Raw genomic sequence first — 13,303 nt, 5'->3', positions numbered from 1 at the left:
ATACGAATTTCAGCATTTAATATCTCCTCCGTTGACAGACTCGTTGAAAGCTGCTTTCGTTTCGATTTCATCGGCGTCCCAAATCTCATACAATATGCTACAACTCGACATAGAGTAGTGATGAGAACGGATAATCTTAACTTGGTGAAATATCTGCGGTTTACTTCCTTTATAAAAAAGACGCGATCCTGTGGTCCGGTTGGATGTGGTCACTCTTCTATCTTTATTCATTTTTTTGCACGCTCGCTTGCTGTCACTACAGGAGTTGCTTGAGAAATATATCATTGCTCCTACTTTCTTCTTTTCCTAATTCCGCATAGTTCAGTTAACGTTTTGCGTTAACATTCCGGCCACCTTGAATTAACGCATTTATTTCAATTCTTCAATCGTTAGCAAAGCAATCCTTGAAACCGGCCGAGTAATGATCTTTCCGCGAGGTGTTCTTAATGATACTACTCTAACTATGTTATCTTTGCCAGGGTGAACGTCTGTTTTAAGGCCAAGCGGCCATTGGGCTGACGGGACATTTTCTTCCTTGAGGATCACAAGTCTTCCAACACTTATGTTGATTGCTGGATGGCGCTTGTCGGTTGTGCGTGCTTGCAGTTGTTGTAGGTATTCTGCATACCACCTGGTTCAAATGGTTTGTAACATCTTCTGGGTTTGCCTCCAGTGAATCAAACGGTTATCAGGAACTTTGGTGATGTTAGTGTCTGGAACCATTTGAAAGCTTGAACCTACTAGGAAGTGCCCAGGTGTTAACACTTCAATATCAGTTGTCTCCGTGGGAATCGGGATCAGAGGACGTGAATTGAGACACATTTCTATTTGAGAAGTGAGTGTCATAAAATCTTCGTACATCATGGTTGTTGTGCCAACTACCTTTAGCAGATGGTTCTTTAATGACTTGACTGCAGCCTCCCACAGTCCGCCGAATTGAGGTGATCGCCAAGTGATTTCATTTACCGAACACCTGTTGAATATACATTCTCTTGAATAATCGTCTGTCTTTAACATTGCATATATTTCTCGCAACTGGTGTGCAGCTCCTTTAAATGCTGTACCATTATCCGAATGGAGTTCGATCACCTTACCCCGTCGAGAAATAAACCTTTTTAATGCTGCGATAAATGCTGCCGATGACAAATCGCTGACTACTTCAATATGGACACCTCGAGTAGAGAAGCATACAAAAATAGCAATGTATACTTTGCGTGGATTGGAACGTCGTGTATTGAACTTCACTAAGAATGGACCACAATAGTCGACCCCAGATACTGCAAATGGTCTTGTAGGTTGCACACGGCTAGGTGGTAGGTCGGCTATTGGTTGGGTGATGAACGACGGTTTTTGTTTGAAACAAAGGATACTTCGGTGATATACACTACGACTAAGATTTCTGGCTCCAAGAATCCAATATTTCTGGCGAAGTGTAGCTAGCATTAGTTGAGGTCCGACGTGCAAAAGCTTGATGTGACAATCTCTTACTAACAGTACAGTAAGTGGATGCTTTGATGATAATATTATTGGATGCTTCGACTCCTCTGACAAGTTGGCATGGCTTAACCTTCCACCGACACGAATAAGTCCATCATCACGTACTTTAGGATTCACCCATCTTAATGGAGACGAACGTGGAATTGTTCGGTTTTTTTGTAGGGCAATTAGTTCTTCGGAGTACATCTGCTTCTGCTGCAGTAAGTGTAAGCATCTTTCACCAGCCTTTAGTTCTTCCGTTGTCACCCATGGCGAAAATAATGTCTTCGGAACATCAGCTTGTTTCTTATTCTGCATGAACCGATGTTGTAGATACATGATGAAACGACGATAGTAAACTGTCAACATGAGAGTGTGTGTCAACCGGGATGAAGCATGTCGTGGTGGAAACCAGGCTTCATCGCTACTCATAGGTGACATGGACTGTCACCTGGTGATGTGTGCGTGGTTGACAAACTGGAACACACTTGGACACCGGCACTGGAGCAAGAACGACACGACCGGAACGAGCGGACGTCGAGCGGGTCTCCGTCCTTTTAGCGTTGTGTGTTTTTAATGTGTAATAAAAAAGTATTATTTGTAACCAAAAATACAACATAAACCACAGCACGACGAAGTTTAGTGTAGCTTGAATACCTTGCAAACAATTTTTCACAGAACGAACTAGCTGTTGCAGTCATTGCAACAACTGTTGAATTGCGACATTCTTCGTTGACGACAAATGGATCAGTAAGATCAGGGATTCCTTTTAGCCATGTATGTTTGTGATAACCAAGATGGTCCTGACCACCAACGAGGGGAATTAATTAAACCGACTGGATCCATTCCTCTAGAGATGTCATCGGCTGGGTTGTCGATTCCTGGGACGTGATACCATTGGCTGACGTCTGATGCTATTCTCGATTCTAAAATCTCGGAAACCATTCGTAGCAAATCGAACGTCCATCTTGTAGGTGTTGCTTGGAGCCAGTGTATCACAGTTGTTGAATCTGTCCATAACATAATCTTGGAGGGTTTGCATTGTATTGCTACTAACACTTTTGGTAAAAGACGGATACATAACAGCGCCGCGCATAGTTCCAAACGGGCAATTGTGTGTCGTGTTGAAATCGGAGCTACTTTAGACTTGGACACAAGTAAGTTTGAATGAATACCGGTGTTAGACATAAATCTTACATAACAACATGCTCCGTATGCTTTCTCTGATGCATCGCCAAAAAAATGTAGTTCAAATGCTGAGTTGTTTGCAGTAAAGATGAACCGCGGGATGGTCAATTTCTTTAACAAGTGGATGTCATTATGAAAAGATTTAAATGCTATTTGGAGTTTTAAGGGTAACGGCTTGTCCCAACCATACTGTTTTCCCTGTTCATCTGTTACTAACCAAGCTTGCTGCATCATCAATTTAGCCTTACAGACAACAGGACCAACTAAATCCAGTGGGTCAAATATTTGGAAAATTGATGAAAGCAGGTTTCGCCTGGTTACCACAGCTGGTGGCGATGAGTTTATGCTTTTAAAGCTGAAAGCATCTTCTGTAGGATTCCATGTAACGCCAAGGGTGGTTATTGTGTTTTCTGCTTGAAGATCATGACATTTATGCAAGGCTAAGTCTTCATTTGAAATGTTTTGGAGCACTAATGTGGAGTTCGAAGCCCATTTTTTTAAACTAAAACCATATTGTTTCAGTACTTTGGAGACGTCTTGTTGCAGAGCTATAGCTGATTGCTCGTCGTGGGAACCAGAAAGGAAGTCATCTACATAAAAATGGGTTTGTATGGCATCAGCAACGATCGGCTGAGATTCGGTTATGTCTATTGCTATTTGTTTCAAAGAATGAGTTGCTAAAAACGGTGCCGAAGCAGTTCCATATGTAACCGTTTGTAATTCATAACATTGCAATCGCTGGTCTGAATTCGATCTCCAAAGGATGCGATGTAGCGGTTGATCATCACGGTGAATCAGAACCTGGCGGTACATCCTCTCTATATCCGCCGATAACGCAATGGCAAAGGTTCGGAAGCGTAAAATTATGGAGAATAAATCAGGTTGCACTATAGGTCCAACTATTAAAATGTCATTCAGCGAAAACCCTGAATCGGTCTGACATGAGGCATCGAATACGACACGTAATTTTGTAGTTGAACTCGACTCTTTTATCACCGGATGGTGTGGCAAGTAACAGTGCAGTGTTGAGTCGTTGGTAAGTTCCGGCATCAGTGCCATATGACCTAGCTGTTCGTATGTAGACATAAATTGTCGATACTGCTCATAGATGTTAGGATTGCGTTGCAGGCGTCGTTCAGTAATGTAAATTCTGCGTTCAGCTATTCTCCGAGATTCACCAAGCTTAACTTTGGAATTTGATGTTTTAGGTACTCTCACAACGAATCTGCCTTCTTCATTACGAGTAGTTGTCGTTTTGTACAGTTGCTCACACGGGTCAGCATCTTCGGAAAGTGCACTTGACGTGGCGACCGTATCCAGCTCCCAAAATCGACTAATTTCTTCTTTTAACGTATCAGGAAGCGTTGCAACATGAGATGACTGCCGATTGTCAACCGATTTTTGTAATAAAAATACAAGAAAAACTACGATCAGGATCACACAGAGCGGATCTGCTTTAACCTCTTTATTCGCCAAGCTCCTGTAAGCGACTCTCTCTTCGAACCGCTCTCCCCTTTATTTACACGTTTACATCCGCTCTCTTTTCTCTTTTCGTCCTCGACACTCACACCACATTTTATAGGAACCGAACCTGTTATAGTCCAGCCAAATTTAGTGTTAACTAACGATGGATGATTTGGACCGATATATCGTTTTCCCGGACAGTGGACTAACCAATATGCTTCGCAACCAAGAACGATGTCGATGGGGCCTGGTGTGTGAAATAATGGATCGGCTAATGGAATGTTGTCAATATTCCACTTGCAAGGATCAACTTGTACTATAGGTAATTCAACTGTTGGAAAATCGATAACTAGGAAACAGAGCTTCATGGAAAATTGCTGAATCTTGGATGCTATTATTGCTTCAACAGATTGGCTAATATTGCTCTGACGTTGACCTATTCCAGCAATGCATACGTCGGTGTTCCTCATAGTATTGGACAATCGTTTGGCTAAAGCAGTTGACATAAAATTACACACTGACCCGGAATCTATTAATGCGCGCACTTGGTAGACTTTGCCTAAATCATCAATATATCTGCCGTTTCCAGTAAATCAACTTGATCTTTCGTTGGTTGTTCCACAGAATTCGCAACTACTTCTTCCATATAGAGCAATGTGTGGTGGTTCCATTGACACTTATAACATTTGTGTTTTGATTTACACTAGCTAATTGGCCCGGTTACAGGGCTACGCATCTTAAATTTCTGGTGAAATTAACATCTTTCCCTGATCCTTGACACGGTGTTGTCTTCTTGAAGTTTGTTGTGTCCAAAATGATTCCAATTATTCGATTTTAATCGCATTTTTTCACTTTATACAATCAATTCTATGCACTATTAATCTTTCAAGCAATGAAAGTACGCAATGAATCCTTTTATGGCCGATATGAAGGTATTATCCTGTATAGATGGATAACTTGCTTCTTATACATATTTCCACATATTTACGGCTAAAAATATGGAAGAAAGAGACAAAAAAATTTGTAAATCACAAAAATTTTCAATTAACGTTTTTTTTTAATTGAAATTCTTCGCACTGGACCATCCCTCCAGGATGGTATTTGAAATACCACCATTAAAACTGTCTCTCACTCGCTTTCTTCATTTTTATCATAGTGCGTTGGTTGCAGTGCCATTCTGTTTTACCACGGTTCTGGGACGTCTTTGTTTTCCTGTTAGGGTAATGTAAGTTGATAAATATTCTTTCATTAACTGACCTGATAGAATGAACTTACCCTATAATCCAACATTTAATCCCTGATAACCTCTTGGTACACGACATTCTTCACCGCAACACCGTTTTGATTTTCTCGCTCAGGGTTCACGATGAGCACCTTTACATTTGATCGCGAGGTTACTCGGGACAGTGCTACGTACAGCTGTCCGTGCGCGAACACCTCGTTGGGCAAGTACAGGCCCAGATGGTGCAGGGACTGGCCTTGCGCCTTGTTATATTGTCATCGCAAAACAAACCTGGACTGGAAACTGCTTGCGACGGATTTGAAATGGAAGGCTCGCATCGTTGCTGTCACAGAAGATCCGGGGCAATAGCACGTCGTCTCCTTGATGTTTGCCAGTCAAAATTCGTGCATGTAAGCAGTTCGATTTAAGTGCGATGATTTGCAGGCGCGTCCCATTGCACAGTCCGCGTTCGGTATTTAGATTTCGCAAAAGTAATACCGGTGTATATTGCTTTAGAAGAAACCGATGAACCGGAATTCCGCTCATGTTGAGCGAGTGGAGGAATTCAGTGGGCAGCTGTAGCGCATCAAGCTCTTCTTGGTTAACCAACGTGTCAACTGATAGGTATTCTTTTTCGGAACCAGGAAGTTGTTGAAGAACGGTATTATTAATGGCTGTTACATCCAAGTTTTTCGGTGACAGGATTGCACGATCAGTAAAATATTGCGGTTGGTGATAGTTTTGTCTAATATCCGGGTAAACTCGGCTGATTAACGATCGAACGTCGGCCTCCAGGTTGGTTGTACGGGGCAGTACCATGTCGCGAGGGAGCTTGGCAATTGAAGGATCCGATCCTAGGAACGTTGGATGGCGGCCCTCTCCAATGCGGAGCAAAAAGTCGGCAAACTCCTTTATGTCATTTGCATGTTGCGCATCCGGTGCCGTTTGAACCCGCATATTAGTTTTCAAGCGCAAAACTTGGAACTGTTGCCATAGTTCACTCTTTTTGATACACTGCTGCACCACTTGTGCATGAGTACCTTTCGGGACGATTGGTAAAATCTGGCGAAAGTCACCGCAGAGCAACACCACCTTACCACCAAATGACCGACGTACACCCACGATGTCCTGCAGAGTACGGTCGACGGCTTCGAGGGCGTAGCGACTGCTCATTGAAGCTTCGTCCCAGACGATCAACGACGCCTGCCGCATCAAGTTCGCTAGTGACGACTGGACAGGTATGGTGCATTGCGTGTTCTCATCTAACGTAAGGGGCAGTTTGAAAGTAGAGTGCACCGTTTTCCCGCCACTAAGAAGCAATGCGGCGATTCCACTCGATGCTGCAGCGAGAGCTATCTTCGACTGGCGACGCGTGTAAGCCAAAATCTTTTCAAGAAGGAAAGATTTGCCGGTGCCACCAGGTCCGTCCAGAAAGAACAGGATTTGTTCCTCTTGAAGAAGACAATCCGTTCCCACTCCATTACGGTCCACCGCTGCAATCACAATGTCATACACCATACGCTGCTCAGTATTGAGCACATGTATCGAAGCAAGTGTTTCATCACGTTCGCTGATACTGTATGAACGCTCAGCATCGATCAGAAAATTATCACTCGACGTATGGTCAACTCGGAGGAGATCGGCTGGTAAATCGGAAAACTCACCGAGCTGTGGCATGTCCGGAAAACTGGCCAGTTTTTTCATAGGAGTCGTTTCGCGAAGATAATCGTCGATGATACGCAAGCTTCGAAACTGTTCTACCGCACGCAACAACCGATTTTGGTCCGATTCCTCGGAAGTGTATCGATCCCTATGTTGCCAATGAAAATCTTCGCATAGGTGGTTCGCATACACCTCCCAAAGTCGACGTGGATTTTGCGGCATACCTTCTGAAAGGATGAGGGCAAATAGTTGGCGCAGTTGATGGGGCATTCGGAACGAAACGGCTTCCTGGAGCGCTCGTTCCCACTCAAGATCGTCCTGCAGTAGTCCGGTCATGATGGCTGCTTGCTGGTAGGATGCACAAATCGTACCGTCAACTGTCCTCAGATCCTCGAATGATGTAGGACCCTTTCGGTAGCATAACATCAGACGCAAGCAGTAACGTTCCATCTGCGACATGGGACAGTAAACCATACGGCCAACTACAATGTCGGTCTGACGAATGCGCGGGATCCATTGGTTTCCTGTGCCATCGTACCACGGTAATCGCCGCGAGGGTTTAGCGTATCGATAATGGGCCGGGATCTCCTGGTACGTTAGTGAACGGACGCTCGGTTCGTTTGCTGCCAGCTGGAAGAAGCGCGTCAGCATGGTGTGGTGGCCTCGTTGAAGCACGGAATCCATATTATCGTTCGCTCGATATACGACACTTTGCTGATGTTCTAAATGTATTGGCAACTGAACAACAGTTACCGTTTTGGCCTGCATCTCAAAGCCGAAGATGGTCGACATGGCCTGAGACGCAGAAATGTATCGAGCGTCCAAATATTGCTGTATTTCGTCCAAAGACTCAGCAGCAGAAACGGCAACACGATCGTGGCCCTTGTAGACATATTTGTATAAATATTTCACACTGGCCACGCTCGAGCACACTTCAACGTTGATATGGCAGTCGTACTTATGACATAGCCATGGGTTGTACGGCACCACATAACAGTTGTTCAATGGTACACCTTTAACAATGACAGTGCGGCCATCGTTGCGGCGTCGATAAACTGGATAACCGTCCTCTGCCTGGCGTGTTTCGTTGGTGAATTGCTTGGGAAATTTTTTCGAGCACACGCCGTCTTTCATGCAGGGTGCTTGTGGATTCGACCGACCACATGGTCCGTGCATCATGCACTTGCGCACCGTGTCATAAAGCTCCTCGTTTGCCGAGTCAGGAATTTCAGCTGACACCAGTCGGTCGTAGTCGGCTGCCGACCGTGGTTTGTCAGCATCACTCAGAATCACCAGACAGTGGGCATGCGGGAGACCACGTTTTTGATACTCGATCACGTGTATGCGTGCTATCTCAAGCCCAAGCACACCCGCTGAAAGGTCGTTTAGGATGGCTTTAAGTTTTAGACGAAAAACGCGAGCTGTGAGATCCGGTCGATCAGCGGCTTGTTGTTGTGGAAACAACGCTTCGGTTACTTCTGGCCACTTTGGGTTGCAAGTAACTGTAATGAAGAGATCGGGTTTTCCTAACGCACGTACAATGCCCATTGCGTCCTGGTATTGGGCCCGCATGAACCGGTCGCTGCCGGGAAACGTTGGTGCAAGAATAATACGCGACCCAGCGCGATCCAACGTTCGTCCGTGACTGGTAGTTTCATCGAGAGTTTGGTTATCTGCTAAACCTGCGTAGTCCAGAATACCAGAGTAAGCATCGGCTCGTAGCTGCGCCTGGTGTTCCCGTTGATATTTCAGTCGTTGCTCTTCAATTTTACAACATTGATCTACACTATACTGTTGCAGCAGTCGTCCGGCACGGTGTATCAATGACATATCCCCGTCCCGTGTACATAACCGATAGGCGGCATGTTCGCGGGGAGTTATTTGTCGTGATGAGCGTAAACCTTCGTCTTGTACCAAAGCAGCATTACCGTCGGGTTGGTCATCGCCAGTGCGGCCATTTGCTTGAGCATAAACACGACGCAGTTCCTTTGGCATGCCATACGACCAGCCTACTTCAGCGTATGGATGTAGGATCGGATATTGAAACGCATCAAACATCTGGTGAGATTCGTATACCCGGATGAGGCTCCCGGTAGTGCGGTTCTGCAGGACGATATCACGCGGTTGACCATTCTCGGAGCTGAGGAATATACCACCAATTTCTTCAGCGATGGGTCGGTTATAGCGACGCTGATCAAGACCGGGCAATCGCGCATGAATGTGCAACGGTACGTCCTCCAGGCGTGCCATCCGCTCGTACGCGTGACGGAATATAGTGGTCAAAGGATTGCAGATTTCAAACATTCGCTGGAGTTTTGTTACAATTTCGCGATCTAACCTGCTGCTCAGTGCCAAGCGCGTTTCGACCATTTCGTTCCATTGCTCCTCAATGCTAGAGTCGTGATAATATAATTGGGCATACTTTGGAACACGCCCGGGAGTTCGATCTAGTGAACCGATGCGATGGCAGAGCGCTCCCTGTATTCGGTAAGTATATATTCCTCTACCATCAGTTACCGTGTGGTCCTGACGCACACGATCATTCGGTCGGATTGATGCCCCCATCGAAGTAAATGCGAATACGTTATTGTACGACCGAATATTTGTTAAAAAATGAGGATTGGCGAATAGTTCGATCAGTTCGCGTGGCGGTTCGGCGAATGATGCCCGTTTCTCCTGGCCATTTATGTGCTGCACAATATTGGCATGGTTCGCGAATGCTCAGCCGATGCCGAGTAGGGCGATTGTAAACATCGTGGTAGCCAAGTCCAGCTTTTAACAACCTTGTCCCATATCGACGACGGAGCTGTTGGCGACGTATTGCTTCCCACCGTTGACGTAATGGGAGTTGGGCAAAATCGATACTGGTGTAGATGGGCATTGACGCAGCATTGGTATCAGATGTAGTAGTTGTTGGTTGAGGTACAGATGATAACAAAGAAAGTTCCATTGTATTAGAAGCACGGCGACGTTGTCTATATTCGGCTTGTCGCTTTCGTTTCTGACGGCGATTTCGCTCAATAGGCGTTTCATTGGGCGGGGTTGCATATCGTGCCATCCAGTTTGAGGTGGATGGTATTTCTATCGATGCCTCAGAAACAGGAACTTGACCGATGGCACCCGTTGATGATTGCGTAGTTGAGGGTAAAGGCATCGTTGTATTATTTATCTCAATAGCTGTTGAGGATTCTTCCGGTACGGTGATTGCTGCTCATTGTGAAGCTTACCCGCTCGCCAGTAGTATCGTTTAATTTTTCACAAATAAAAAAATCACCGTTATAATAGAGCACAAGACGTTGGCGGTATTCCGCTTGTCGTTTGCGTTTTAACCGAGCAATTCGCGCAATAGGTGTTTCTTCTGGTGGAGTTGCATAAGGCGCCAACCTTGATGGTCTGGATAACTTTCGCCAGATTCCAGACCCAATACTCTCTTCTTGCTCCTGATTTGTCGAATTCATTTTTTTCTAAAATCAATATTAACAGTTGTTTATTACTGTTAGATACTTCTTTACATCATTGTGAAGCTTACCCGCTCGCCAGTAGTATCGTTTAATTTTTCACAAATAAAAAAATCACCGTTATAATAGAGCACAAATATTGAAAAAGCTGCGAAACTCAACTTGATTGGTTGCTTCTGGTGTAGTTTTTAATGCGTTCTGCGCCATGTAAAAATCGCATTTATTACCGTGGGCCGCAGTCGAAGCATACTTGAATTTTTGTATAGCGATATCACTCATTTTTGAATGGTTACCGTCGGGGACCATCCACATTTAGGTGATGTGTCGTTAAAAGTGTTAGTGACTTCATTTATTTTTTTTTTCATCATCAATATCATCAATAAAAGCAAATTAGGATGCGTAGCAATTTGTTGTAACACATAACTTTTTTATTACATTTTCTAGATTCTGGCTAAACTGGCTGGTTTGTTCTGCAAAGATTTATTTTGTTTTAGTTCTGCACTAAACCAAGCATTAAAATAATTTATTTTTTGGTTTAATCAAAGCTAACGATCAAAGCAACAATGTGCAAAGATAAATGCTTCACACCAAAAAAATGATCCAAGGATGTGGGAAATGGTAACATGGCAACGTTATGCGTCGCCTCCAACTAAAATTTGTATAGCGATTCCTTTGCAGAGTGTCCAGTTCTGAAGCAGTTGAAACATAGCTTATTGGTGTTGATGAGCTTACGTCGCTCACTAACATGCATAGATTTGAAAACATGACATTGGTAGAGTAGGTGTGATTCTTCACAAGCGTGGCAGCGATTGGACATAGAAGCTACATTAGTACTAGCCAGACTTTTTGTTTGCTTTGCGCCGGTCACCTTCGTGGTATTTGCTTGAAGAAGAATTGATACAATATCATCTTGTAACTGCGGACCGTTAAGAAGGATGTCGTTCAATGATGTTCCCGTGCTGGTCTTATGCGAGGCATCAAATACCATGCGGCACTTTGTAGTTGTGCTCGCTTGTTTCAACACCGCATGACGAGTTAAATAATAACGACTTCCCTCCATAAGCTCCTTCTCAGCAGATGAAACTTCGGTCATGTGACCCAGTCGAAGGTATTCTTCCATGAACTCGCTATATTGCTCCTTGAGTCTGTTGTCTCGTGCCAAACGCCTTTCTATTGATGCAAATCGTTTTACGGCACCTTGCATGGAATCACCTAGCCTTTCCTTGTACTGAGGTATCTTGGGTAGTTCGACTACATAACGTCCAGTTTTCTCTCGTGTTGTCGTGTGTAGATACCACTGTTCCATAGCTTCCTCTTCGCTGGACTGAACTCTTTCCTCCGGTATGTTTTCGAGCATTACTAGTTGTTCCATGGCCGCATTTAGATTTTCTTCCGATAATACGCAATTAGCTAGTGTAACCGAAGACTCGATGGAACCCTTACATACTTCACGTCCACTAATTATCCAACCAAGTTTCGTTTCTAAAAGCATGGGTAGGTGTGGTGCCAATCTTAGTTGTCCTTGTTGTAACAACTCTCCGAATATTTCTGCACCAATCAGTAGGTCTATCTTCTCTGGCTGGTTGAACCCTGGGTCTGCTAGCGGCAAGTCTTCTGGAATTTTCCACCCTTTGACCAAAGCACCAAACACTCCAAACACGCTCCATACGATGAGTTACGAGATTTAACGTCTACCGACACCAAGGTTTCCACGTTGAACACTGCCGCTCCAACACCAGAAAGTGGTCTCTGCACCCGCCTTTTCTTCAGCCTTAACTATTGCGCCACTACTTCCGAGATGAAGTTACACTGCGAACCTTGGTCGAGCAGTGCTCTTACAGGAACTTCTACTCCCCAGGAGTTACTAATTAGTACTTACACTGTAGACAGCCACACCATACTTTTCTTGGTATCCCCTCGGGCCATGGCATTGATCATGGTGACTTGCTCCTTGCCCACTGTCAATCGACCTTCTTGCTGGATACCGTGGCTATTACTGCTCAGCTGTGGTTGGTTTTCTGCACATTAAAACGTGATGTCGTCCCTTGCAAATCTTGCACCTTTCTCTGCTTCTGCAAAACCGAGCACAATGGTTTCCCTTTAAACAGTTGAAGCACAAGGTGTCCGATGCTATAACTCGCTGTCGCTTATCCAGAGCCATTTCCTCGAACTTCGGACAATTTGCCAAGGGGTGATTTTCGCTACATAGTGAACACCTAGCCATATTTTCTCCTCGAGCTTCTGCCGTACATGCCATTGCGGCCGCTTGTGAACCTCTCGGCTGACTGGTACGCCCAAGTGCCTTTCCAGATAGTTTACCTGGAAGACTAGAAGACACATTATTAGAAGTTGCACTTTTCGTATTACTTGCCGATTTCGTGGTGATAACTCTGATACTATGACTCGAAACGTTGGTGAACATCTTCGTCTGCTTCTCGAGGAATTCTATCATCATCTTGTACTTGTCTTCCGTCGCATCGGCTGACGCCCTCTCCCACTCCAGCAACTGCTGCTTATTCAGCTTCAGCATGGTCAATGCGACCAGTGGTGTATCCCAGTGAGTGATTGGTTCCTTAAGACGTTCCATTCCTCTAACCAGACGCTAGATCTCATTAACAACACGCGTAAGCTCTGATACGCTATCCGACGTCATCGGCTCCAGGTGCACCAACGCCTTGAAGTACTCTCGCCTGGTCACCTTGGAATTATCATAGCGATCCGTTAGGGCTTTCCATGTGCTGGCATAATTGCCGTCGATCAACTGCACATGGTCAAACTGCTGCGCTGCTTCCCCCTTCAGTGACGCTAACAAATACTGGAGCTTTAACACGTC

The 13,303-nt window shown here is 44.8% G+C and overlaps 1 protein-coding gene across 1 annotated transcript; it reads right to left on the bottom strand.

The window, feature by feature from the left end:
• Window positions 1–5,418: 5,418 nt before the first annotated feature.
• LOC128307508 (uncharacterized) lies at window positions 5,419–13,057 on the bottom strand. Its single transcript, XM_053045390.1, has 4 exons — window positions 12,838–13,057; window positions 12,350–12,488; window positions 5,642–9,404; window positions 5,419–5,547 (listed from the first exon to the last, which is right to left on the bottom strand). The coding sequence occupies exons 1-4, from the start codon at window positions 13,055–13,057 to the stop codon at window positions 5,419–5,421; spliced, it is 4,251 nt and encodes a 1,416-aa protein (XP_052901350.1).
• Between the last annotated feature and the right edge of the window lie 246 nt (window positions 13,058–13,303).

The sequence above is a fragment of the Anopheles moucheti genome (genome assembly GCF_943734755.1).
Source record: "Anopheles moucheti chromosome X unlocalized genomic scaffold, idAnoMoucSN_F20_07 X_unloc_1, whole genome shotgun sequence".
NCBI classification, from domain to species: Eukaryota; Metazoa; Arthropoda; class Insecta; order Diptera; family Culicidae; genus Anopheles; species Anopheles moucheti.
This window is presented reverse-complemented; position numbering and strand designations above follow the sequence as displayed.